This window comes from Furipterus horrens, unplaced genomic scaffold (genome assembly GCF_987537825.1).
Source record: "Furipterus horrens unplaced genomic scaffold, mFurHor1.1.pri manual_scaffold_5, whole genome shotgun sequence".
Lineage (NCBI taxonomy): Eukaryota > Metazoa > Chordata > Mammalia > Chiroptera > Furipteridae > Furipterus > Furipterus horrens.
This window is the reverse complement of record NW_028327175.1, coordinates 102,251,851-102,278,451: the sequence shown is the minus strand read 5'-3', so window position 1 is coordinate 102,278,451 and position 26,601 is coordinate 102,251,851. Positions and strand designations below refer to the sequence as shown.

The window sequence follows — 26,601 nt, the reverse complement described above, 5'->3', positions numbered from 1 at the left end:
GAGTGTCCTGGGCTCTCTATATTCTCCCTCACCCTCCACCAAATTATCTGACCTATTACAATAGCTTTCTATATTATTTACATGTTGATAGAATCTCCTTGTGTAATCCCCTCCCAAATCATATCAGGGTTGGCCTGTGTGATCAAGAGAAGATGTTGCTTCCAAGACTGGGTCATAGTGTGGTTTCTGCCTTTTGCTCTCTCTTAGATCACTTGCTCTGGGGAAAGCTAGCTTCCATGTTCTTTGGACATTCAAGCAGCCTATGGAGTGGCATGGGGTGAGAAACTGAGGCCTTTTGCCAATAGTCATGTAGGTGAGCCATCTTGGAAGTGGGTCCTCCAGCCCCAGTCAGATGACTACAGCCCCAACTGACATCTTGACTGCAACTTTTTGAGAGACACAGAACCAGAATTACCCAGCTAAGCTACTCCAAAATTCCTGACCAACAGAAAAGGTGAGATAATAAATTTTTATTGTTTTAGGTGACTAGGTTTGGGCATTATTTGTTATGCAGCAACAGATAACTAATACAACCGCCAAGTTTATATCTTCAACCTTGTTTACTCCACAGACCTCCAAATTCATATCAACCCTTCAATATCCAAAAGCATCTCCAAATTTACATGGACAGACCACAATTCTTTTAATTTTATTATGTTTTATTTATTGATTTTGGGGGGGAGAGAAAGAGAGAAGGAAACATCAGTTTGTTGTTCCACTTATTTATGCATCCACTATTCCATTCTTGTATGTGCCCTGACTGGAGATTGAACCCACAACCTTGGCTTATTGATTTGATGCCCTAACCAACTGAACTGCTTGGCCAGGGCTAACCACAACTCTTGATTCAGGAAACACCACTACTACCCAGTTTCTACTCTGGGAGAAATCTCCATCTTAATAACCACTCAGCTTCTCAGGCCAGAACCTATGGGTCATTATCAATTCCTTCATTTTTGTCACAGCTGTAACTTTTTTTTTTCAATTAGAGGGTGGTGTTCAGTTAACAGAACAACAATTATTTTGTATAAGCTGCATCAGAGACAACTGAAAATGAGAAAACTACCATCTCCATGTATAACTAATTTGTGCTGTGTACCAATAAGAACCTGCTTTAAACTTAGTTGCCAATTTTCAACCCCCATACTGTATCAGGTAAGGTTAAAGGCTATTGAAAATATCACCAGGACAGGGCTATCTAAAGACACATTTAGTAGTGTGTTAACTATACAAAAAAAGATACTGTACAGTTTAAAAGTAAATCTTACAACAGCCTTACATTTCAATTTTTTTCTTTAAAATGAGGGAGTTGTGACATCCAGTCAAGATGGAGGTCTAGGTACACGTGCTTTGCTTCCTCACACAACCACAAGAAGAATCACAACTAACCTTGAAACAAAAAACACCCAGAACTGCCAGAAAATTGAACTGTATGGAAGTCTGACAACCAAGGATTTAAAGAAGCCACATTTATCCAGATGGATAGGAGGGGAGGAGACAGGGAGCCAGGGCAGAGAGGACTCAGTGCAGTGCAAATAGGTGGAGGCAGTGGTGAAATGGGCAGTCCCACATTCTTGTGTGGTAGGTAAAAATTGGAAGGGACACCTTAGGAGTGAGCGATCCCAGCCCCAGGCCAGACTGCACAGCCTTGGGTTCCAGTGACGGGAAGACAAAGCCTCACAGCTGCTGGCTGTAAAAATACGTGTGGCTGGGGCAGTGGAAGAAATTGCAGGTTTCTCAGGAGAGTTCATTTAAAGGGCCTGCATGGTCCTAGAATGTATGCAAACCTGGGATTCAGGAATCCCACTCTGGAATTCAGTGCCACAGCAGCACCTAGAAAGGCACCAGTTGCATATGGGAAGTGGGGGAAGTGACTGGGAAAGGGGTGAGCACTGGACAAGACTCCAGAAGCCAGACAGTGACATTGTTCCCTCTACAACCTCTCCTCCCTCACACAGGGCCACAAAGCAGTGAAGCAGGTTGCCCTGCCTCAGTGAATACCTATGGCTCTGTCCCTTACAACTTAACAGGTGCACTAACACAGGGAGTCAAAGCAGCTCTACCTAATACTCAAAACAAACACAGGGAGGCTGCCAACTTAAGGAGACAAAGAAATATGGCCCAAATGAAAGAACAGAACAAAATGTCAGCAAAAGAACTAAGGGAAACAGAGATAGCCAACTTATCAGATGCAGAGTTCAAAACTCTGTTGATAAGGATGCTCAGAAATTCATTGAGTATGGCAAAAATCTAGGGGAAGAAATAAAGGCTACACTAAGTGAAATAAATAAAAATCCACAGGGATCTAACAGTGAAGGGAAGGAAGCTGAGATTCACATCAATGATCTGGAACATTGGGAAGCAATAAACATTCAACCAGAACAGAATGGAGAAACAAGAATTCAAGAAAAATGAGGAGAGTATAAGAAGACTCTGGGATATTTCCAAAAGTTCCACCACTTAATCATACAGATGCCAGAAGGAGAAGAGGAAGAGCAAGAAATTGAAAACTTATTTGAAAAAAATAATGAAAGAAAACTTCCCTAACTTGGCTGAGGAAATAGACATATAAGTCCAGGAAGCACAAAGAGTTCCAAAAAAGTTGGAACCAAATAGGACCACACCAAGACACATCATAATTAAAATGCCAAAGTTTAAAGACAGAGAGAATCTTAAAAGCAGCAAGAGAAAACCAGTTAGTTAACTACAGGGCAATTCCCATAAGACTGTCAGCTGATTTCTCAAAAGAAACTTTGCCGGCAAGAAGGGACTGGCAAGAAGTATTCAAAGTGATGAAAGCAAGGACCTACAATCTAGATTACTCTATCCAGCAAAGCTATCATTTAGAATGGAAGGACAGATAAAGTGCTTCCCAGACAAAGTAAAGCTAAAGGAGTTCCTCATCACCAAGCCATTATTACATGAAATGTTAAAGGGACTTATTTAAGAAAAAGAAGAAGATCAGAACTATGAACATTAAAATGACAATAAATACACAATTATCAACAACTGATTCTAAAAAGTAAAACAAAAGCAAAACTAAGCACACAACTAGAACAGGAACAGAATTATAGAGATCATTTAAAGGGTTATCAGCTGGGAGGAGGGAGAGGGAGAATGGGGGGAAAGGCTACAAGGACTAAGAAGCATAATTGGTAGATACAAAATAGGTGGGATGTTAAGAATAGTAAAGGAAATGGAGAAGCCAAAGAACTTAATTCACTACCCATGGACATGAACTAAGGGGGGGGGGCGGATTGCTGGAGGATGGGGGTACCAGTTGGAGGGGGGAAAAGGGGGACAACTGTAATAGCATAATCAATAAAACATACTTTTTAAGAAAGGAGTGAGTTGTGTTCAGGGGGGTTAAATGTTTTATAGACGAGAAAAAAACTGCGCTAGAACCAACTTATTCATTATCGTCAGCTTCTCCATCTTCATCTTTCTCCTCCTCATCTTTTTCATCTTCCTCATCTTCCTCCTCTTCCTTCTTCTCCTTGCTTGGTTCAGCCTTGACGACTCCTCTTCTGCCACATCGGGCTCTCCTTTGGCTCAGGGTGCACCGTCTCCTTTCGGTGTTTCTCCTTAAGCACAGCCGCCTTCCTTAGGCTGCTGGTTCCCGCAGCTGCGTGACCCCACCTCTCTCCCCGCTGCTTTGCAGCATCAACATAGGGCAGGAGGGATGCTCTCCTTCGATTTTTGGGTGATATTCATCATGTGCATAAGCTTAATAAAATCTGTCTGGAAATTTCTCTCAATTTCTGTCTTGGGAAACCCAAGAACTCCAATGATGGTAGCATTTCCATTTTTCATTTTTACAATCAATGCTGCAATGTACATTCTCCAAGTGGCTCCTGACCTTATGCTCAAGTGTAAGACTTTCCCCAAGTGTGTCATAGGAATGGAGCTTATGGGTCGAAGGGTCTGTCCATCTTCCCCTTTATGAGGCATTGTGAAGCGCTTTACAAGAGGGTGTACCCATGATACTTGTATTTCCAGCTGCCCCAGCTAAGCGAAAGCTCCCCTTGACCCAGTCCAGGCCTCCCCTTGACTCAGTCCAGGGCCACATAGCTCCCCATTTACCAGTCCTACTTGTTCCTGGTTCACAAAGAACTTTTATTTACTTTTATCTTGACTAGATCTTCCAGGGTTTTTTTTTTCTTTCTATTTTTGTGTCTTATTTATCATTATTATATTTCTGAAGAATGGAGTGACTATGCTGCTTTTGGACTCTAAATAAGTGTAGATGAAAAAAATGTTCATGGAAATTAACCTCACAAAGTGATTGGATCATAAATTCTAACCAGACAGATCAAGGTGGGTAGTCATGCCTAGGCATGTAACTTCTAGTAAGAGGTTTATCTTTGCCTTAAGCAAGACCTGTCTGTTGTTTTTATGTATCTAGGTTAATGTGCCTTTGAAATAAGTATAACCACCCTCAAGAGAGCACGTAATCTGTTAACTATCCTGCCTACAAATCTCTGTCTTGCATTCTCCCATCTTCAAGTAATCTTCCTTACATTCCCTCCTTAACTTCAAATGCATAGAAGAAACTGCAAAACTGCCATTCTTCGAGTATTTGAGATCTTGCTTCCTGGCAATTGTCATCAGTTTTGGCTCAAATTCTCTACAGATTTGGTCGTTCTTATGTCAACATAAGTCTGTTTTAAGTTACTTTTTTGTATATCTCCCCCGTCTTTCAGTGTACTTCTAACTCGCACACCTGTTCCTTGGGCCCAGAGATATCTTCCCAAGCTTGTCTTAGAGGCTGCCATGTTCTTTCTCCTGTTTTCTCAGTCGTCTTTCTCAGCTTGGCTCAGATGCAACTCCTTCTGTTTCCTCAGTTAGAAGGAACCTCTCCCTTCGCCATCCTCCTGGGATAGCAGCTGTTACTGTATTTGTAGTCAGAGGCCCAAGCTGGAGTCCTGGATGTCTAGCCAAACTGTGACTCTCTGGCAACAGATCCTCCTCCTTGTTCCATAACCCCAATGACACAGGCCCTGACCCCAAAGTGAGAGCCTACAAGGTATCACTTGGGTAAAAGTCATCTGGAGCACATGGGTGTGCCCACTGGACTTCTACTGCTTGATGACTATATTAACAGTAGCCCACAAGAACTGGCACTCCACTAAGGGATTCTTTTATTTTTTAATTCCTTTTTTAAAAAATCAATTAATTAAAAAATTTTAACAATAAAAAATAACAATCCCCCCTCTCAGACTTAAGACCCTTTATAATCTAATAAAGGACAATGGACGAAGGTCTCAAGCTCCTCTAGCTGCATCAAGCTGGGCATGATCATCATCCTACCTACCCTTGGGTCCAGAAATCCTTAATAAGAGTGGGGGTGTGGAGGGGAGGGTGGCCTTCCCACATGGGGAAGGATATTGCAGACTCCAGGTCAGTTGGCTGTCCCCAGACAATGGCATGCTTTGTTTAACAGGATGGAATTTTTGTATTCTAGGGGCAACAGATTTGGCAACAGGGTTAAAAGGCATCATTCAATCCATAACCACTAGATGACAAAAGGCAGGGATTAATTTTTCAATGTCCCACATTAAGGGAAAAAAGGGCTTCTTTGGAGGAAGGTGTGCCAGGCACGTCTCACCTGTCCAAAACCCTTTTGCCCATTATACTTAGTTTGGGCTGAGGGAAATATTTTAGGTTTACCCCTTCCACTAAGGGATTTTTACAGCTCTAAAAGACTATAAAATGGAGTTATTCTTCCTCTGTTACAGCTGAGGAAATTGAGGCTCAAAAAGGTGGAATGACTTGCCCAAGGTAACATATCCCAAATTACATTTACTCCTTTCCCCGCAATTTACCCTGCATTCAAAGGACCTTCTGTTGTCTAGAACAGGAAATAAAAGATTACGCTCCCTCTGGTGGTGAGATGCAGCAACACAAAATGTCCCTGCAAAGATGGGAGGTTCACTCACTGTCTTGAGTACATGAAGCAAGTCACAGGACACTCAGCCGATCAGAACACAAGTTTAAACCTTCCTCTTACATTGTTTTCCAATAGATACACTTTATTGCATTTTAAAAATATCAAAAATAGGTTTTGAGAATCATCTGCCATCTTGTTTTGTAGCCTGACAACTCTTAGATCTTATTCATTGGCTTGCTGATTGGTTTTTCAGAGTCATAAATAACATCTAACATTTCTCTGATATCCTTGTGTTTAACTGTTTTGGCTTGCTGAACCAAAGTAGCTGAATTTGATACAATTTCAATGCCAGTAAGTTTCTAGGCTTGAGAGATTGAACAAGTAATGCCTGGCCTCACATGAACACTATAGATTTTTCAATAAAAAATGTCAGATTTCAACAAGAGCCCCACTCTCCTGAATAAAAACGTTGATGGGGAAATGATCATTCACTGACCTCCTCTTTTAATGGAAGCCCAGTGGAACACCCTTGATCATGTGGTATATTTGACCACAGATTGTATGAACTATATAGCCAGTTTCTTTCTATTCTCCACTGTTTGTCAACTCAGACCCTTTTCCTTTTATTTCCAAGGGGACTGAGTTTTACATTTTTAAAAAAGATTTTAAAAATTTGTTTCTAGAGGGAGGGGAAGGGAGGGAGGAAGAAAGGTAGAGAAACCTCAATGTGTGGTTGCCTCTCGCACACCCCCAACTGGGGACCTTGCCCACAACCCAGGCATGTGCCCTGACTGGGAATCAAACCAATGACCTTTCGGTTTGCAGGTTGGCACTCAATCCACTGAACCACACCAGCCAGGGCTGAGTTCTACCTTGATGGAGTCCTTTTGCAGAATTCCTATGGGGCCCTTTACATTAACTGCACATCCCTTCAGAGTGGTGTTGACATTTTCTGAAATGTCAACAGTCTGGTCGCTCAATATGGTCTTCAGTCTCGAAGTAGATGCAGCAAAGAGAGCATCATAGTGTTTATTTTTTTTAACAGCTTTGAGATATAATTCACATACAATACAATTAATCTATTTAAGGTGTACAACTCAGTGTTTGTTTGTTTTCTTAACATTTTATTTACTTATAGAGAGAGGGGAAGGGAGGAAGAAAGAGAGGGTGAGAAACATTGATGTGAGATCAGCTGCCTCTCATAGGCACCCAGAAGAACCCAGGCCTGTGCCCTGACCAGGAATTGAACCAGAGACCCTTTCCTTTGCAGAATGATGTCCAACCTGCTGAGCCACAGCAGTCAGGGCTAAAGTCCAGTGGTTTTTCACACTTATCACAGGTAAGTGTGACCATTGTTATAGACAATTTTAGAAAATTTTCATCACTTCATCAAGAAACTCTGTACCCTTTAGCTATTTATCCTTCTATCCCTCATGGCCAGCCCTAAGCAACCACTGATCTACTTTTTGTCTCCATATATTTGGCTATTATAGACGTTGCATAAATAAAATTATGTAATATGTGGTCTCCTACCTCTTCAATGGTTTGAAATTCTGCGTGTTTATATTGTAATTCTGCTTTGTACCACAATTAATTGGAATCAGTGTTTTTGCCCTGTGATTATATACATTTTTTTCAAGATTAGCAGAACATTACAGCAAATCCAGAATTAAATTTTATTCTTTCTTCCCGAAGAGAATCCCAGAGGCTCTATTTCTCCAGAGGAAACAAAATGAAAAGGAGGAAAATAACAACCTAGGGGGTTAAGACATTTTGAACTTTTATTGAAGTTTTTATCATCTAGGCCCTGCCTGCTCTGGGGTCGGAGCTCACCTATGAGATGCAAAGGCTGGGAGATGGATGGGTCAGGGCTGCCTCTCTTGCCCCGTTACAGACTGCAGAGCTGGCCTGCCAGTAGGAAAGATGCCCAAGGACACCCAGAGGTCATTCAAAAGGGCAAGAGTGAAGAAAAGAGATCAATGTCCCATCCGCTGGAGGAGGGAATATTTACTGGCGCAAGGGCTAAAGATGAGGCCCTTGCCAAGAGGCCAGGCCAGTTCTCAAGCCTGTCTAGGGGAGCCACAGGTACTTGAGGCATGTTGGGTCTTCTGCAAGGTCAGGCAGAGCACAGGCATCTGCTAAGGCGGCACATAGAAGCTCTGCTTTGGGTCTGACCTAACAAGGGAGCACTTCAAACTGATTCACTCCTGACATCATGTTTAGGGAAGGTCAGCCAGACCCCTACTTTCACAATTGTCCCTTTCCCCAACAAAAATGACAATCCTTTGTTTCAAATATTGGGTGGGAATCACACAGTTCTAGGACATGTCCCAGAAGCAAGCAGCTGTTGCAGTGCCAACTTGTGGAGTTAAGCAGATGCTCTAAGGAAGAGGATGGTTCTGGAAACCTCAAATCCAAATTCCCCTTGCACAATTTCAAGTAAGTTCAGGGAGCGGGGAGGAAGTAGAGAAGAGGAAGGCAGAAGCAAAGGTTCAGTGCCAGATGGAGACCTGGCTTGTAGTGACAGGGCAAGAGAGGAAGAACACAAAAAGGAGCTAAAATGATAAGAGTTTCTAGAGTTGAGTTTGCAGCAAAAACAGTGAAGAACTGCCTGCAGCTCATTTTATTCCTATTTCATCTATCTGGGAGAATGGATCTTCAGATTAGAAATGGAAGGACAAACGTTGGTAAAGGAATCTGAAAGCCCAGTGTAGTGGATTGAATAGTGTCCCTCCAAAATTCAGTTCACTCAAAACTTCAGAATGTGACTGTAGTAGTTTTCTAGGGCAGTTGTAACAAAATTTCACTCTAGAAGCTTTCTTGTGGATTCTCTGGAATTTTCTAAATATAGAATCATGTCATCCATAAATATAGTTTTACCTCTGCAATTTGGATTCCTCTTATTTCTTTTTTCTTTTTGACATTTCAATATTATTTTATATTAGTTTCAGGTATAGAGCATAGGGGTCAGACAATTATATAATTTATAAACTGATTCCTGCCCCCCCCCCGATAATTAAAGTACCCACCTGGCACCATACATAGTTATTACAATATTATTGACTGTATTCTCTATGCTGTACTTTACATCTCCATGACTATTTTGTAACTGCCAATTTGTACTTCTTCATTTTTTTCTTTTTTAAGTATATTTTATTGATTATGTTGTTACAGTAGTCTCAATTTTTTTCCCTTTGCTTCCCTCCGCCCAGTACTCCCATTCCCTACAGCAACCCCACCATGCTTAGTTCATATCCATGGGTCATGCATATAAGTTCTTCGGCTTCACACTTTCCTATATTATTCTTACCTTACCCCTGTCTATTTTGCACCAACCAATTATGCTTCTTAGTCCCTGCACCTTTTCCCCATTTCTCCCCCTTCTCTCTCCCAACTGATAACCCTCCAAATGATCCCTATACCTATGATTCTGTTCCTATTATGGTTTGCTTAGTTTGTTTTTGTTTGTATTTATTTATTTATTTATTTATTTCAATTAGCAATATTTGCGCCTCGGGTAAACCTCATTGGCTACGATACTGCCACTGTGCAAAGCTTATTATTTTTTTAGATTCAGTTGTTGATAGTTGTGAGTTTCTTGTCATTTTAGTGTTCACAGTTTTGATCTTCTTTTTCTTAAATAAGTCCCTTTAACATTTCATATAATAATGGCTTGGTGATGATGAACTCCTTTAGCTTTACATTGTCTGGGAAGCACTTTATCTGCCCTTCCATTCTAAATGATAGCTTTGCTGAATAGAGTAGTCTTGGTTGTAGGTCCTTGCCTTTCAGCACTTTGAATACTTCTTGCCAGTCCCTTCTTGCCTGCAAAGTTTCTTTGGAGAAAGCAGCTAATAGTCTTATAGACACCCCTTTGTAGGTAACTCTCTGCTTTTCTCTTGCTACTTTTAAGATTCTTTCTTTATATTTCATCTTTGGCATTTTAATTATGATATGTCTTGGTGTGGTCCTCTTTGGGTCTAGCTTGTTTGGGACTCTCTGTGCTTCCAGGACTTGTATGTCTATTTCCTTTGCCAAATTTGGGAAGTTTTTCTTTATTATTTTTTTTAGATAAGCTTTCAATTTCTTGCTCTTCCTCTTCTTCTTCTGGTACCCCTATGATTTGAATGTTGGCACATTTAAAGTTGTCCCAGGGGTTCCTAAGCCTCCTCATTTTTTTCAATTCTTATTTCTTCATTCTGTACTGGTTGAGTGTTTTTTATTCCTTATGTTCCAAATCATTGATTTGAACCCTGGTTTCCTTCCCTTCACCATTGGTTTTGTGTGGATTTTCCTTTATTTCATTTAGCATATCCTTCACTTCTTCGCTTATGTGTTTGCCATACTTAAGCATATCTGTGAAGCTTGTGAGCATCATTATCACCAGTGTTTTGAACCCTACATCTGAGATTGGCTATCTCCTCGTCGCTTAGTTCTCCCACTAAAACCTTGATCCGTTCCATTTTTTGGGCCATACTTCTCTGTCTCCTCATCTTGACAGGCTCCTGTGTTTGTTTGCCTCTGTGTCTTAGGTAGAGCTGGTGCACCTGTTACGTTGTAAGTGGTGGAGCCTTAGGTATTAGTCAGAACCGGTGACCTGTTTCACCACATTGTGGCGCTGTATGTGGAGGAGGGGTCTGAGAGGAAACAATGCCGCTTGTGCAGCACTCACTCCTTTTCCAAGCAATTCACCTGCTTCCCGTATGGGAGTGGCACCTGTCTAGCTATTGCCCTAGTTGTCATTCCCAGAGTGAATGGGTTTGCAGATGTTCTGGGGCTGTAGGGGCCCTTTAAAAAAGTGGACTCTGCTGAGTCCAGCAGTTTCTTCCTCTGCGCCAACTTCCACTGGTTTGCACAGTCAAAAGCAATGAGGGTTTCTTTTCCCTGGCACTGGAACTGTGAGCTGCACGGTCTGGTCCAGGTCTGGAAGCACTCCCCAGGTATCCCTCCCTACTTTTTAATGTGTGACTGCGCTTTCTGTTGGCCTGCCACTGCCACAACTGCCACTGCAGCTGCCACCACACTACTTCCTCTTGGCCCCGGCTCCACTCCTCTTACCTGTCTGGGTGAGTATTTCTTTTTTATATCTTTGTTGGACTTCCATGCAGCTCGATTTTCTGGAACTTCTGGTAGCCTCTAGTTTTGAGATGTGTTCCTTCTTTTTATGGAGGGAGATGCAGCGTGTCTATCTAGGCCTTCATCTTGGCGGGAAGTCCTAACTTTCAATGCTATAATTCCATGCACATTTTATTTATCTCTATAAATAAGTTATGTGGCTCTAAAATTAGATATCCAATTTCTAAGAGTCTCCCAGTGAAGTAGAACACTTGCTTCAAAAAACTATGGAGTCACCATGGTCAGGTAGCTCAGTTGATCATCTAGATACACCAAGGTTGCGGGTTCAATCCCTGGTTAGGGCACATACAAGAAGCAACCAGGGAAGATAAATAAGTGGAACAAGTTGATGTTTTCCTCTCTCCCTCCCTTCCTCTCTCTCAAAACAACAACAACAAAAACAAAAACAACTATGGAGTGGGGGGAATTATCGTGAGAAGTGGGACTGATTATTAATAGGTTTTTAAAGAGGAGGATGACAAAAATGTGATGGTTGCACAAATCGTATACTTTAAATATGTGATTTGTATCATCTGTGAATAAGATCTCATTAAGCTGTTGTTTAAAAAAATAACTATGAGGCCAAAGTCATTAAGGCACTTTATCAATTATTGGATCACATCCTGAAGTAAACTGGGAACTGATGTCTTAAACGATTCATTTTAGCATCCTGTAGACCTATATATCATATATCCTAAAGAGAGGATGGCCATTCAGGTTCATTAATTTTTACCAGAAGTTCTCAATCATTACCCATAACCTCATTAAACAACACAGAATAAACCTTCCCACTTGATATCTTTCAACCATTGCCAAACTTCTATCAAGAACTCTTGACAGAGCGAAATACAGAATATTTGAGGTACATGAGGTCCACCTATCCCTCTAGAAAATCTAGATTTCTTCTTCCCCCAAAAATAAATAAACTGAACATTTTAAAGGGATGTGTTTTATAGCATATGCATCATATTTTAGTAAAGTTATTATTAAAAATAAAGGAATAAATAAAAAGAATGGATAATGTATGTTTAGAAAAGTAATTGGTACTTGGGGTGGTGAACATACAATATACAGATGTATTATAGAATTATACACCTGAAACCTATATAATTTTATTTACCAATGGCACCCCAATACATTCAATTAAAAAATGAACTGGTAGATATTGGAACCCAATATAGTTTATTTGAATACAAATCCTATAAAACTAACTTCACCCATTTTTTTGATAGAGGAATCTTTTATCAAAACTTTTGATAACATCCTTGATCTCTTTTAGACCTGAATGAGGTAATGCTCTAACAAAGGCTATCTGAATTTCAGCTAGATATTTGAAAAAGTCATTAATGACTTGATTTTGAAAAATACAGAATGGGTGACAGCATTATTGAGTATAGTCATAATTGCTTGAGTAAACATGTCCCCCAAATGCCAATTAAAGGTAAGCTAGGAGAGGTCTCACATTGTATGCCATAGGCCTTCAGCCACAGCTCTGCTTTCTTCATCATTTTTGTTGGTGACTTGAGAAAAATAGGTGAAATCCTGGTCAAATTTGTGGGAGTCAGAGGACCAAGTCAATTTCAATTGGATGAATTCTACAAGGAAAATATTTAGTTTGCACTTTTTCAAATAACTGTGGAACATGGGATGAGATATAGTTCCATAGGGTTCACGTAGAACATACTCTGGAATTTTGTTGACTTGGAACCTACCAACTTTGTGGCTGCCAAACATGTCAATGCAATTTTGATGCTTCAGTAAGGCAGTACTCATCTGTTTTAGATACTCCTGGCTGCTAACCTAACAGCCATTGCCCCATCCTGTCTCTCCTATAGACCCTAATTTTTTTCAAAAGATAGGCTCAGTGAAGTGGGCCCTGCCCCAAACCCAGAGGGATGATTCAAGTTTTGTACAAGAGTCAATAAGACAACCTCATTCTCTTTTGCCAGGCCCTTGCTTTTTCAGCACTACTTGTAAGATGTGAGAAGACATAAATTGAGGTAAGAACTGTTAAGCAAAGAGAAACCCGGACTTGATAATTTGGGAAAATTTCAGCCTGTTCAGATTGCAAAAGATCCTAAAATTAGGAGATTCAGTTTTAGGAAAGAGCGCTGGACAACGTTTTGCTAGTACCTAGAAGGGATCAAAAGGTCAGAGTATTCTGTTGTTCAGAGTGCTCTTTGGCCCTGATTTGTGTGGCTCAGTTGGTTGGAGTGTCATCCCATAAACCAAAAGGTCACAGGTTCTGTTCGCAGTCATGGCACATGCCTAGGTTGCATGTTTGATCTCAGGTCGGGACATGTACAAGTGGGAACCTATTGATGTTTCTCTCTCACATCAATGTTTCTCTCCCTCCAGTTGTCTCTCCCTTCCCCTTTCTAAAATCAATAAGCATGTCCTCAAGTGAGGCTAAAAATAAAATAAAAAGAGTGCTCTTTGAAGAGATTTGGTAGAGGACTCACGGATGGGATCTTTTCAGGAAAGATTTGTGGAAGAATCTATTGTCTAATGAAATGAAGTCCTGTGACATACCCAGGAAACTCAGAGTTCTTAAGGACTAAGGAACAGAGAAAGGAGGAAAATAAAGGCTTTCAAAGTTTTCTCAAGATTCTACAGGCAGGAAATAGGCTAATATACGTTATTCAACTGCAAACATGTGTTAACATATAAGAAAAAGATGTGGTGCAGGCTGCAGGGTAGAGCTGAGAGCTATGGAGGATTATTCCTAGGCCTTGAAACCAAAGAGTTTTCCAGGTTGGATTTTAAAATTGCTTGCAGCCAGTGACTCCATTTTTTCTTTCTTTTTAAATTGAAAATTTCCATTTCCTTTCTTTTTAAATTGAAGTGTCTGTAACTATTATCCTTTGCCTAAACCAGCGCTGTTTTTGGGGAGTACATAATTTGTTACTTGAGTTTACACGTGTGAATTCATTTAATCCTCACCACATGATGAGTTTCACAGGTTTGTGGAGAGAGGAATTTTTCCCAGAGTCTCCTTCATAACTAATTTTATATTCAGATGATGACTTTTGAGCTGATGAGATTTTGATGAAATTTAGAACATGAGTTGACACTGTAATGTGTTGAGACTTTGGGGGTCTTGGGATGGAGAGAATGCATTTTGCATATGGGATAGACATTCATCTTTGAGGGCTAGAAGCAGAGTGTAGGAGGCTGAATGATTCCCCCAAAGCTGTCCCTATCATAACCCTGGAAACTTGTGAATGTAACCTAACATGGTAAATGGAACTTCGAAGATGTAATTAAGAATTTTGAGAAGAGGTTATCTTAGTTTATCCAGATGGATCCTGAATAATCACAAGGGTCCTCATAAGAGGGAGGCAGAAAGGTCAGTCAGAAAATTTGAGAACACAAGCAGATGGTCTGAGTCAGAGAAAATGTTACACTGCTGGCCTAGAAGATGGAGGAAGGGGCTGTGAGCTAATGTATGCAGGTGGCCTCTAGAAACTGGAAAAGGCAAGGAAAGATTCTCTCTAGAGCCACTGGAAGAAGCATGGACCTGCTGACACTTGATTTTGTCTCAGTAAAACTCATTTCAGACAACTGACCTCATGAATTATGTTTATGTTGTTTTAAGCCACCAGTGTGTGGCAATTTGTTGCGGCAGCAATAGGAAACCAATACAAGGTCACGCTGAGCTTTGGTGTAAAAAGAAAAAAAGTAGATAAGAGGAAAAGATTAATTCAGTTGGTGCAGAATAGAAAGAAACAAAATGTAGCTGTCATGAATGAGCAGAATTTGGAGAAAAGCTACACAAACTCTTGTTCTCCCTGAGCTAGGAGAGGCTCATTCCTTCTTTTCAGGTCAGACCACATATGGCCAGACTCACTGGTGGGGAGCACTGAGAGGCTGATTCTAGTACCCGTATGGAGGAACTTTTTATGGGATTCCCTGAAAACAAATTTCCCAATTAAATTGGGGTGTGCCCCATTGATGGAGGTGGTAGGGTAGGCTTTGTGCCCTGTGTCATGTTATTACAATTATTTTATTCCTATCAGCTGTTTGATGGACGTAGTAGTCCCTCCTTCATTTCCGAGTGGATTTTAGGCACTGTCCGATCAGCGATTTTGAGTCTGATGTACACAAGAAGCACCTGGGGAATTCGTTAAACTGCGGATACGGAATCAGGTCTGGGCGGGAACCAGAGGAGGCTGATATTGCTGGTCTGCAGCAACCGGTGTAATAAGGCTCTAGAGTCCAGTGCTTCTCAAATTTGAGCGCACATCAGAATCACACGAAGGGCTTGTTAAACCAGAACTCTAGGCCCCCACCCAGAACGGATTTCAAGTCTCGGGGGGCGGGGCGGTAGGCCCTGAGGGAAGGAGCTAGACCAGCCTCCGGGAGGCCGCGGAGCCACAGCAGGCGCCAAGGACACCAGGAGGACCATGATATCGCGACTGAGAAAGCAGACGAGCTCATCCACAGCCCCCAGTCTGAGCCTATAGTATCTCTTCCCTCGCGAGAAATTAAAACGCTGGAAGATGATGAAGAGGAGCTTTTCGAAATGCGGGCAAAGCTGTTCCAATTGACTTAGGGAACGATGTCCCAGAAAGGAATTAATGGGGCACCGGCGACATCAGCTCCTGAAGCGTAAGGAGAAAGGGATCGTTTGCTTCCTCGTGAGGGGGGACAAGACCCTCAAATAATGTGCCAACCACTACATCACGGCGGTGATGGAGCTGAAGCCAGACGCAGGCAGTGCCCCGCACCTGGATCTAGAACACCCAAGCCGATTATGCTCAGGAGCGCCCCATGCGGGAGCTGCGGGCCACCGGCTTCCTCAGTGCTGAAAATGTACAGAAATTCAAGACAAAGTTTGAAGAATGCTGGAAAGAGATCAAAGAGAAGAGAAAGCAGGATTGGGCAAAAAAAGATAACCCGAGAAAGAGGCTGAAAAGCTAGATGCTCCTCCGCTGGAGGAGAGCAAAGGGGTCTGAAGACAAGGAGGCCAAGGAGTAAGCTGAAGAGAGAAGCAGGACGTCCTCTGCCCTGCCCTTGCTTTCTTTTTCCTCTTTTCTTAAAAAAACACTTCGCCCTGCCCCAGCTTTTCAGTTTAGTTCTGTTTTGTTTTTACAAGGGGCCTTATATAAAAAGAACTGAATTCCAACATTCAAGTGTTTTGGCGGTTTTTTTTTCCACTAATTTTTTGCCCTACTGAAGATGACTTCAGAAAATCCATTCCCTGGTCATGAAAATGTACTGTGCTTTCTTTTCCATAGTGAAAACACTTGTTCACAGCCATCAAAAATAGTGAATAAACAACACATTGGAAATCTTAAAAAAAAACAAAAAACAAAAAAGGAGGTAAAGTGTCAGTGGGGATCCGAAAGTTTGCATATTTAACAAGTTCCCAGGTAATGATGATAACTCAGGAACCACACTTTGAGAACCACTACTCTAGAAGATTCTATCTGTGACCCATAGCGTTGATCCTTTTGGTAACTTAAGTGTTGTGTTCCCACTGCTAAGAGTTTTGGTTCTTTAGCTTACATACGCTTTTCATTGCTCCCAGAATCACTTGGGAGGGTTTATTCCTTATTCCTCAAGTTTAGCTTGTCTTTGTTGTTAATAAAGTATACATTTCAGACATTTCTTTTCAGGATGTTAGTGAGATTTGTGTAGAAGTCTTTGCCTCTCTGCTGGCTCTGGGGACTCACCGCTATTGAACACTTACTGTGTGCCAGGCCTGGCCTCTGGCCCCTTGCAGACTCAATGTGGCGCCCCTCTCTTGACCTCAGCACCACCTGGGAATGACCCTCCATAGTAGTGCCTGGGAATTTCTCTGCATATCCCTCTTTATGGTGTGTGAAGCTTATCTCGTGTCAGGCATCACACATCAAATATCCCATTCCCCTCAGGAGGGCAATGATACCTTGTAATTGTGCCTGATGGTCCAAGGAAGGGTGGGTTAAACAAGAAGGAATGGGAGCAGGGGAGCTGAGGGGTCACTGGAAGGATAGACAGGAAATGACTGACTGGGTGAACTAAGCCCAGCAGGCCCCACCAGGGGTCCAGGAAGGCCAGTCCTGCCAAGACACCCAAGGCAGGAAGTCACTGTGATGTGCAGCAGTCAAAGGGAGTGGGGTCTGAACAGCCCAGAGGCTCTGATGAGACCAGTCCCCCCATCCCCTGAAATTCACCATCCCTACTTCTTTGATGACCCCCACTGCCTCTCCACAGACCCCAGGAAGCCGCTGCTAGGGGAGTTGGGCTAGGCAGGAAACACGTGGCAGCCTCCTCTTGTGCCCACTTTATTTGGGAGCAGGGTGGGGGGCCCTAGGCCTGCTGTGCCCGAAGCAGTGCTCGCACCTGGCCGATCTGCCAGTCGACACTGGAGCGTGCAGTGCCACCCAGGGCAGCATATTGCTCCACACTGTGTCCATAGTCCCACACACGGCTCACGTCGCTCGAGAACAGGGAGCTGGGGAAGAGAAAGAGATGGGCTAGGACAGCCCAGCGCCCCCATCCTCGGGGGCCTGGGCTCATCCCCTGGGAGGGAGCAGAGAGAGGGCAGGGGGCTGCACCTGATGGTCTGTAGCTCCTGCAGTGACAGCTGGTTGAGGGCGACCCCTTTGGTCTCGGCCATGAACACTGCTTTCCCAGAGGCCTCGTGGGCCTGGCGGAAGGGCATCTGCAGGTGCCAAGCAGAGGGCAGCACTGAGGCAGGCTTCCTGGGCTCCCTGGCCTGCTGTGGGAGCCCGCGCCCTCCCTAACCACCCCCACACTGAGGGGAGGAGGGGGCACCCCTGTCCCTTCCACCTCAGCCGCTCACACTTACCCCTTTGCGGACCAGGTAGTAGGCGAGGTCAGTGGCCAGCATGTCAGGACTAAGAGCCCGCGCCATGTTCTCACGGTGAATCTGGGGGTGCGGACCGGCGTGGGGGTGGTGAGTCTCCCGGCTGAAGCTGCTAGCTCCAGGCCCACTCCTCAGCCAGGAAGTCTCCCGCCTTGGGCAGAGCCACTCCCGCCCACCCTGTTCTGCTCTCTCAGCTCGAGCTGTCTCTTCGTAATTGTTGATAATTTTTAGATGTGCTACACAGGGTTGCCTTTATGTTTTCAGTCCTTATCTTTAGTGTGCATCAGAGTCCCTGGAGGATTTCTTACAAATACAAATCGCTGGGCCCCACCCCAGCCTCTGCTTCGGCAGGCCTGGATAGAGGCCTGGGGCTGCGCTTCTATGGAGCCCTCAGGGGCTGATGCTGCTGGCCCCAGACCACACTTTTGAGAACCACTGCTTTAGAGTCACATCCTGAACTATCTAGGAATGAAATGATATGAAGATGGGAATTTGGTTCAAAATAAGGGGGGTGGGACAGGGAGGGGGTCAAGAGAGCTGTCAAAGCAAGAGTGGCCATGAGGTGATTATTGCTGAAGCTGAGTGTTGGTACATCAGGGTTCATTATATATTTTCTCAACTGTTATATACTGAGATTTCCCATAATAAGATGATTTAAAAAGAAATCTGGTCAGGCCAGTTGATGGGATTCCTTGAGTCTAAGCCACTTCCATAAGCTTTGTCCCTCCACTGTTCCTCAAAGGCAGGAACAAGCACATACCCTCCTCCCCCTGCCCCAGGTCTTCTGGGCCACCCACCCTTGCCTCCTCTCAAGATCACCCTCCTGGAACGCCCATCCCAGAGTTCAGGGGCCTAGGAGAGAAGAGGCGTGTCTTGCCTGCAATGTAGAGATGACACCAGTGGCCACCTGGAGGACAGCACTCATGGTTTCTGACACTTCAAACACGGCTTCCTTGTCTTCCTGGAAGGCATGAGGCAGGAGATGAGGGCTCAGCAGCCCCGCCCCCACTGAGGCCTTCCCATTGCTTTCCACAGGGGACATTCAGCACCTCCCACACCCACACCAATGGAGAGGAGAGAGCTCTCAGGTGGCAAGGTCTGGGTGCACAGGAAGGTGGCAATTCTGTTGGGCTCCTGCCTGGAAGTGCCAGGGCCCCAAGAACGAGGATGTGGTGTATATGCAGGTGGGTGCCTCCTCCACCACCCCCAGTCTCACACCTGTAAGTCCTTGTTGTAGGTGCTTGGAAGTCCCTTGAGGGTCATCAGGAGCCCAGCACACTGAGGGCAGAGTAAGGATCAAGAGGCTAGACTTCTGAGCCCATCCTAGAAGCTTCCTCAGGACGCTTGGGTCAGCCAGAGGCCTTGCCCCACTCCCTGCCCTCCTCACCCGTCCAAACACTCGCCCTGCTTTGCTCCGGATCAGCTCCAGGCTGTCTGGGTTTTTCTTCTGGGGCATTAAGCTGCTACCAGTGCTGGGGACAGAGATGCTGGGGTGAAGGGGCTCCTCTGCCCCTTGGCTGGTCTGCTGGTTGGGGTAGAGGAAGGAAGCCATGCTGGTGGGAGCAGAGCTGGGGCGAGGCAGGGTGCAGCCTTACCTGTAGGCATCGGAGAGCTGCACAAAGCTGAATTCTTTGGTGCCATAGAGGATGAGGTCCTCAGCCATCCTGCTGAGATGGGTCATGCACAGCGAAGCCCAGAACAGGAACTCAGCTTGTGGGAGGGAAGGGAAAGCAGGTTCTCTGGTCACCCGGCCTGGAGAAGCTCCAGGTGGACCATATGAGGGGATGGGAGGAGGCTGGAAAGCAGCTGGGACTGGGGGACAAAGGTGCAGGATAGTGCAGGGGATGAGCAGGCCAGTCCTCAGAACTCACCCACGAAGTCTCGCTCACTGGTAGCATCCATGCTGTTGACAGTGATGGCCCCAAATTTCAGTTCTGGACCAGGGAGTGGGGGAAGGCAATAGGGCTGGGCTGGAGGTGACCTCTGCCCTGACCCAGGTGGCCCAGCCACCTCCCTGGGCCCCCTTTCAGGGAGGAGAAGTAGGGAGGCACAGAAGGTGCGGTGAGGGTCCCTTGTACAGGTCCCAGGACAGAGACAGGAGCCCTGAGAGCACCTTGCCTCTCTATCACCAGTGTCCAGAAGTAATAAACAAAGGTTTCACCCAGACTCCTGCCTCCTCTCTGCAAGACCCCATAGAAGCTGATGGTAACCCCCCAGGTGGGGCAGGGGGCTTACCTGCCCGGAGCAGCTCCCGGTCCACACCCAGTGGATTGCCTGCAATGGCCCCACTGTGGGGACAGGGGATTTTGAGTGTCCAGGGCTCCTGGCAAGGAGGCCCTGGCACATAAACACATGTACACCCAGAGCTGAGCCCTGGTTGCAAGGGCTATGGCCAGTCAGCTTGGTGTCCGTCACTTGTCCCTGTGCAGGGAACATGGCAGGTTGTGGGCAATTGCCTGGCTCTCTGGTGCTTCTCTGGAGAGCTCTGGCCCTGCTTGGACACATTTGCTAGCTCAGTTGTCCATATCTTAGAGAACTGGGGGTCCATGCAAGGTCCTGCCTGCCCATGTAGAAAGAACCCTAGATGGAAAGGCCAGTTACCAGATTTTTTGTTCCCCTCTGTCAGTCCCCAAGGGCCATGTGAACTATGTGGCAGCAACCACGTCCCCACCCACACTCAGAGCACTGAGACCTCACTCACCTCCCTAGGGGCAGGACGTTGATCCGCTTCTGCACCTCCAGTAGCCTCTCAGAGTCTCTAGTCAGCGCCACAGCATGGCTGTGGGCAGCCAGGGGACAGAAGGTCAGGGCAGCCTAGGGACCTCCCCTCCATCACAGCCCCTCCATCACAGTCCCGCTCACCTCAGGATCCAGTGGCTCCAGCGGATGGGCTGAGCTCTCTGCAGGTGTGTGTACCCTGGGAAGAGGACGTCATGTTCCCTGTGGGGGAAGAGCAGGGGCAGGGAGCCTGAGGGGCTCAGGAGGCCCAGGTGAGGCCTGCCCGTGACACCCGGACCCCGCAGGCCTGCGCCCTTCCAGGGAAGAGCAGGGCAGGTCTACCAAGGATCTGCCTGTGTGAGGGAACAAGGGATCTCCTGGGGACAAGCAAGTTGTAAGAGAAGAGACCAGAAGTTGGGGAGTACGATCTAAGGACTGGGCTGGAGGCAAGGTTTGGCCATGACCAAGTGTGGATTGCACCCTCTGCTCGGGTCTCTGCAACTGCCACCAGATGTGAGCAGGTGCCAGGGCAGGGGAGGAAGGAGGGCCACAGTGGGTGCCACCTGGCAGTGGGAGCCATGTCCATGAGGGTGTGAGAAGCTCCCGAGGACCCCAGAAGAGCCGGGGGCACTTCAGAGTAGGTGGGGCAGAGGCAAAGGTGCTGGGGGTGGTGGTTCTGGTTTGTCTTTTTAACAAACAGCTTTACTGAGACATGATTCACATATAATTCACCCATTTAAAGTGTACACTGTAATGTACAACCATCACCGCATCAATTTTAGAACACTACACTATCCCCCAAAAGAAACCCTGCCATCTTAGCACTCACTCCTTTTTCCTCCCAGTCCCCACAGGGTGATGGTGCTTGTGCCTTTTCCCCAGGTGGTGAGGTCTGGGCAACAGGGATCACAGGGAGCTGAGAAAAAGGAAGGGTCAACCCTGTCCCTGACACCAAAGAGGGACTTCTCAGTTGTCAGGGAACAGAAGCCAAAGCTTGGGATGAGGCTGGAGGGAGGCAGCCTTTGGCGCTGTCCTTTGCCAGCCATGCTGGGTGGAAATGGGGATGAGGGACACAGGCAGGCTGAGGAGTGGCCCTGTCTGTCCCAGACACCGCCAGCTCCTTCCTCAGACTTCAGGGCATCTGCCCCATGCCTTAGCTTCCTGCTCATGAACCCTCAAAGGGTGAACTTTCCCTGCCTGCTGTGCTAGGCTGGTAGGAGGGCTGGGGACACCACAAGAAATGCTCTACTCCTGGCTGCTCTGCCTCACGCAGTCCAGGAGTTCTGGGACCCCCTACACCCCAGGGCCTGGCTCTCCTACCCTCTTCACCCCTGTCACCTAGATCTGGTATTCAAGCTGCCTGTCTCAGGGAAGAGGAGACCTGGCTGCCCTCCTGCCCCTCTCTACCACCTGGGTGTCCCCGGGGACTCACGCCTCTGCCCGATCCACCATGGTTCTGATGAGCTCCCGGAGGAGGGCAGAGAGCGTCGAGCAGTTTTGCCGCATCCACAGCCTGAGATCTGTGACCACCTGTGGAGAGGAGGGGGTGGCACTCAGGCAGACATGTGTGGCTTCCCTGGGGAACCAGGACAGCTGCTGAGATCCGGCTCTGCTGTCTGACTCCCCAAGGTCAGGCAGCACAGGGTGGGGGGCAGAGAGGGTGACAGCACCTGGTCATTCCGACTTCGTCCTGTGTGTAGTTTCCCTGCAGTTTCACCAATGAGCTCCTAGGGATGGAGGGAGGCATGGGCTAGTCTGCTGCTCACAGCCTAGTGGGGTCTGCCTAGGTGGGCGCACTTCCTCCCTGCCCTGTAGTCCTCCCTCCCAGCCCCAGGGTCCCCTACTCCTGCCCAAGTTTCTGCCATCTCTGCTGAAGCCTCCCATTCTGAGGTCCCATCCATACTCAGCCAGTGACAAAGGGAACAGAATGCTTATGCTCAAAGTGGCTGAGAGCAAGGTGGAGAGGGGAGGCTGAGGGCAGGAGGGGGTTGTACCTTGAGACGCCGCTCATTGGCTGTGTGGATGTCCTCATCATTGGGATTTAGTTTGAAGGTTCCCCGGGCCCACTCCTCAGCCACCTGTAGCAGATGCCAGCAACCCAAGGGTCAGGCTGGCAGGCATCAGCAACCAAGAGGGGCAAGCCCTGTTCCTACCCTCACCCTGATCACTGCCTGTCCCTGTATTGGAGTTGCATCCTGGGAGTGCTCCACAGGACAGGGATGCTTGTGCAGCCCCCACCCCAAGGGAGCACCTCAAGCCTAGTGACCCCTAGTGCACGAGCCACCACAGGGCCACAGGGGCCTTAAAGGGTGAAGTGAGATGGTGAGCACAGTACATGGGTAAAGGGCACCTCTCTAGGTGAATCACTGCCACAAGGGGATGTGAGGGGCTTAGGATGACAGTGCAGCCTGTGCTCGGGAATTGGTAGGAGCCTGGGGCCACCGAAAGGGGCCCCCTGGTGGGCATTGGGGCGTGGAGAGTACCTTGTCCAGGCCCTGGAGTATCTGGTCCCTCTCAGCCTTGGTGAGGAGCCCTGCCTTCTCCAGGCCCCGGCTGTAGGCCTTGCTGCCCTGCACATCCACTTCCCACAGTTGCCGGTCGTAGGAGATGGACGAGTTGAACTTCTCCATGATGGGGTCCACTGCGCCCACAAACCGGCCGCCCCACAGCTTCCCGCTCTGGTCAGGAGAGCAGGAGCAATTACTCTCCTCCCCCCACCTCAAGATCGGTGCCTCTCACAAAGGGCCCTCAGCAGTTACCAGGAGTGATGGCAGTGGGAGCCAGTCTCACTGAGGCTCAGAGAGAGGCAAGCACTTGCCCAAAGTCACTCAGGGGGTGAGTGTGGGAATGTGGCTGGACACTGACATTAGGGCTCTTTCCCCCACATGACACTGCTCCAGGGAGATGGTGGAAGGGTACAAGGCACCCCTGAGGCCACAGCAGAATTCCTGGGGCTTTTCCTGCCGCTGACCAAGGTGGAATCCAGAGTCTGGACCCAGCTCTGATATACCATGATAATGATAGTAATACCGGCTAACATACACTGCGTTCCCACTGACCGTTCGAAATGCCTGGCGTGTACTGACAGCAACCCTCTGAAGTAGGTACCAACACTGTCCTGGTACAGAGAGGGGAAAACTGAAGCACAGAGCAGTTCCGTATCTTTTGTCCTCATGGTGAGTGGCAGAGGCAGGACTATAGCCCAGCAGTCTGAAGACAGCTCATGCTCTGAACCCATGTTCTACCAGACTGTTCTGAACTTTTGCTGCAGGGCCAGGCATGGAGGTACCTGAGGGACCCCATGAGGCTCAAGTTTCCTGCATCTTTCTCCCATAGCTCAGGGCAGGACCTAAGGTCCCCTCCCCAAAACTTCTTTGGAGAGTACCTCTGACACAGCTTATCACTAGCCTTCTAGGAGGTCACTAGCTGACCCTCTGCCCCCGAGGAGCCAAGGGCAGAGGGATGGGATAGGGACACCTGTTTTGAAAGGGGGCATAGGCCAGGGCATGGGACAGGTGGGGGAGGGGGATACAGAACGCCTTTGAAGTAGTCCAAGTGCCCAGAGTGCCAAGGATAGGACGAGAGTGTGCCAGGGTGGATGTGGCACATTTTCTCTAGAGTGGGGCTTACATAGCCACTGGGGACATGTACTCCTCTGTCTCGGACCTCTGTTAACCACTTGACCATGGGCATGTTATATAACCTCTCAAAGCCTCAGGGCTGCTCCTCTACCAATGTGATAAAATTTGCAAAGTGCATACATAGCACAGTGCCTGGCACTCAGTAAGGACTCAGTAAATCCTAGGTATTATTAAAGGAGCAGCTGAGAACTGCTGGAGCCAGGGTGAACCTTAGCTTGGTTCCTGTGTGTACCAGGGAGCTCCACCATGCTCTGGCCCAGGCTGTGAGTTGACCCTGGAGTGCCCAGCAGCCTTGGCCACCAGAGGACTCTGCCCTGCATAAGCAGCCTCCGCCCCCTCAGCCTTTTGAACTGGGCCTGCCCCTTACCCCTCCGCAGCCCCAGCAAGCCTTGATTTAGTCCTGACTACTGGGGCCAGGGGGCCAAGGCCAGCCAGTAGGATGGGGAGCCAGCCTGCCCCTCAGCCGGAGGGCTGGCACCACCTCCCTCAGCAGGTCCCTGGACTCCCTGCCTGGGTTATTAGCAGTAACAACTACTTAACAAGTGGGGCTGCAGCCAAACCAATTAGTACCAACCCACAGGACTGCCTGGAGCAAGCAGAGGTCACCTGACACCCTGGTATCCTGAAATCAGTTCATTCTCCTTTGTGGCCAAGTTCCCACCCCACTAGCAGTCTTAAAAGGACCCCAGGAGGATGTCAGAATGAGATGCCATAACCTGGGCAGAGGAGAGGGGGAAGCCCAAGGTGGTGGAAGAGGGCACCGCTCCAAGCCAGCAGACAGCTGGGCCAGGATGATCCCTTTAGGGCAAGGGACAGGGGCACTGGGATAAATGAGCAATAGATAATGGGGCACGCAAAAGGGAAACACCAGTGTGGTTACTGTGAGTATAATTTGCCATCACTCACTGAACACCTACAATTGCTTGGCCCTGTCTAAGCGTTCCATGTGTGCTGTTACACCCTTCTGCGAGGTGGGCACTGTCATCCCTTTTTTACAAATGAGGAAAGAGGTTCAGGGAGGTCGAGTGACTGCTTCAAAAACCAACTAAGTTTGGCTCCAAAATCCAGGCCCTCCACCCACACCTAGAAGCTCACAGGGCAGGCATTCTTATCTCATTTATTGAGGTGCACAAATAGGTCCAGAGGGAGGAAGTGGCTTGTCAGCTAATGAGGGCCAGAAGGAACTGGAATCCAGACCTGCTTCCCAAGCCCATTGACATCTCAAGCAAACAGACCCTTTTACCTGAAGGGTTCGAAGCAATGACCTCATGATCGAGTACCTTACAGATGGAGGCAGACAGCTATTATTATCCGCACCTGCCAGTTAAATCAACTGAGGCCTGAGAAGAGGAACCTACGCCTCACACTCAGGAAGAAAGCCCAAGAGTTCTCTGGCTCTGTGGAAGAGGGGCAGCTTCTGGGCACTGCGGCCACAGGGTATGGCCCCCTACTTCCTGGCTCTTTCCACAGGCCAGAATCGTGTGGACTCTGCTACACGGGGACAATTGCCACAGTAGGAGGTCGGGTTAGGACCTCCTTCCCGAGAAGTGTGCTCTGGTGGGTTTACCACACAGACCCGTCTGGGGAGAGGTGCAGGAGGGGCAAAGGTTTCTCCCAGGCTCTGGCAGGTGCCCATTGCCTGGGCTCAGTAAGGGCAATAACCAGGAGGGCGGAGCAGGTCTGGCACCAGATCCTGTGAGCGGGTCAAGGCCCTGGCCGGCCCCCAGGGCGCCCCTCCCCCTCGTTTGGAGTCTTGCATGACCGGTGTCCTCGAGGTCCCACTCACCTCCGATGCCATGTTGGGTGGTTCCTCGCCGTCCGGGAGCCTCGATCCTACGGGTCTGGAAGACAAGACCGGACTGACGACCTCCTCGGCCCCCGCGGGCCGGGCCCCGCGGAAGGAGCTGGCTTCAGGTCCGGCACGGCGGGGACCGAGCGCAGCCCGTGGGGAGGCGGACGTGAGCAGCGCCTCGGTCCTGGGCGTCCTCAGCACCCGCCCGGCCCACCTGTCCCGCCCCGCGTCCGGTCGCCGCGCACTCACTCACCACCGCCTGGTCGCGCAGTCTGCACCTTGCCTGCCAGCCCGCGGGGCTTTTCTGGTGGAGAGCGCGTCAGCAGCAGCCTGGATATGTCCCCGCCTCCTGGCCGCGGCTGCACCAATCCCAAAAGGATAGGTGGGCTTTGCCTCCGCCCATCAACCCGGGCTGTGGGCGGGGCCGTCCCCAGAATGACTCCACGCGGCGCAGCCCCAGGGCGTGGTTAGGGGACCGAGCCCAAGCTACCACGCTTGACGCAGCCGGTGCTCAGGCAACTGGAGACGCGGGCTAGAGGTAGAGGCGAAAACGCCGGGCCGGGTAGGGGCTAGAGGTCCCACAAGATATCTAACGTATAATGGCATAGCCGTAAGTTATTAAGCAAAC

At 47.6% G+C, this 26,601-nt stretch overlaps 1 protein-coding gene and 2 pseudogenes across 2 annotated transcripts; 1 reads left to right on the top strand and 2 right to left on the bottom strand.

Annotated features, from left to right (window-relative positions):
• Nucleotides 1–9,364: 9,364 nt before the first annotated feature.
• LOC150009164 (U4 spliceosomal RNA) lies at nucleotides 9,365–9,447 on the bottom strand (annotated as a pseudogene).
• A 2,975-nt stretch (nucleotides 9,448–12,422) lies between these two features.
• LOC150009163 (ran-specific GTPase-activating protein pseudogene) lies at nucleotides 12,423–16,101 on the top strand (annotated as a pseudogene).
• A 1,160-nt stretch (nucleotides 16,102–17,261) lies between these two features.
• ASL (argininosuccinate lyase) lies at nucleotides 17,262–26,309 on the bottom strand. Of its 2 annotated transcripts, none has more exons than XM_090276929.1 (17): nucleotides 26,227–26,309; nucleotides 25,968–26,022; nucleotides 23,024–23,218; nucleotides 22,535–22,618; nucleotides 22,211–22,267; nucleotides 21,973–22,070; nucleotides 20,685–20,762; nucleotides 20,524–20,601; nucleotides 20,058–20,110; nucleotides 19,694–19,756; nucleotides 19,418–19,532; nucleotides 19,210–19,294; nucleotides 19,041–19,100; nucleotides 18,700–18,783; nucleotides 17,805–17,885; nucleotides 17,551–17,657; nucleotides 17,262–17,447 (listed from the first exon to the last, which is right to left on the bottom strand). In XM_090276929.1, exons 2-17 carry the CDS (start codon nucleotides 25,977–25,979, stop codon nucleotides 17,303–17,305), a joined length of 1,395 nt encoding a protein of 464 aa, XP_090133055.1. In that variant the 5' UTR covers nucleotides 25,980–26,022; nucleotides 26,227–26,309; the 3' UTR covers nucleotides 17,262–17,302. The 2 variants fall into 2 exon arrangements, with proteins under 2 accessions (XP_090133055.1, XP_090133056.1); XM_090276930.1 differs by having other exon boundaries at nucleotides 26,223–26,246.
• Nucleotides 26,310–26,601: the final 292 nt, after the last annotated feature.

Coding starts and splice junctions, on each gene's coding strand:
- ASL (XM_090276929.1), bottom strand. Junction 20,602..20,684: donor TGGAGCCACTGGATCCTGAG/GTGAGCGGGACT, acceptor GGCTGCCCACAG/CCATGCTGTGGCGCTGACTA. Junction 18,784..19,040: donor CCTACAACAAGGACTTACAG/GTGTGAGACTGG, acceptor CATGCCTTCCAG/GAAGACAAGGAAGCCGTGTT.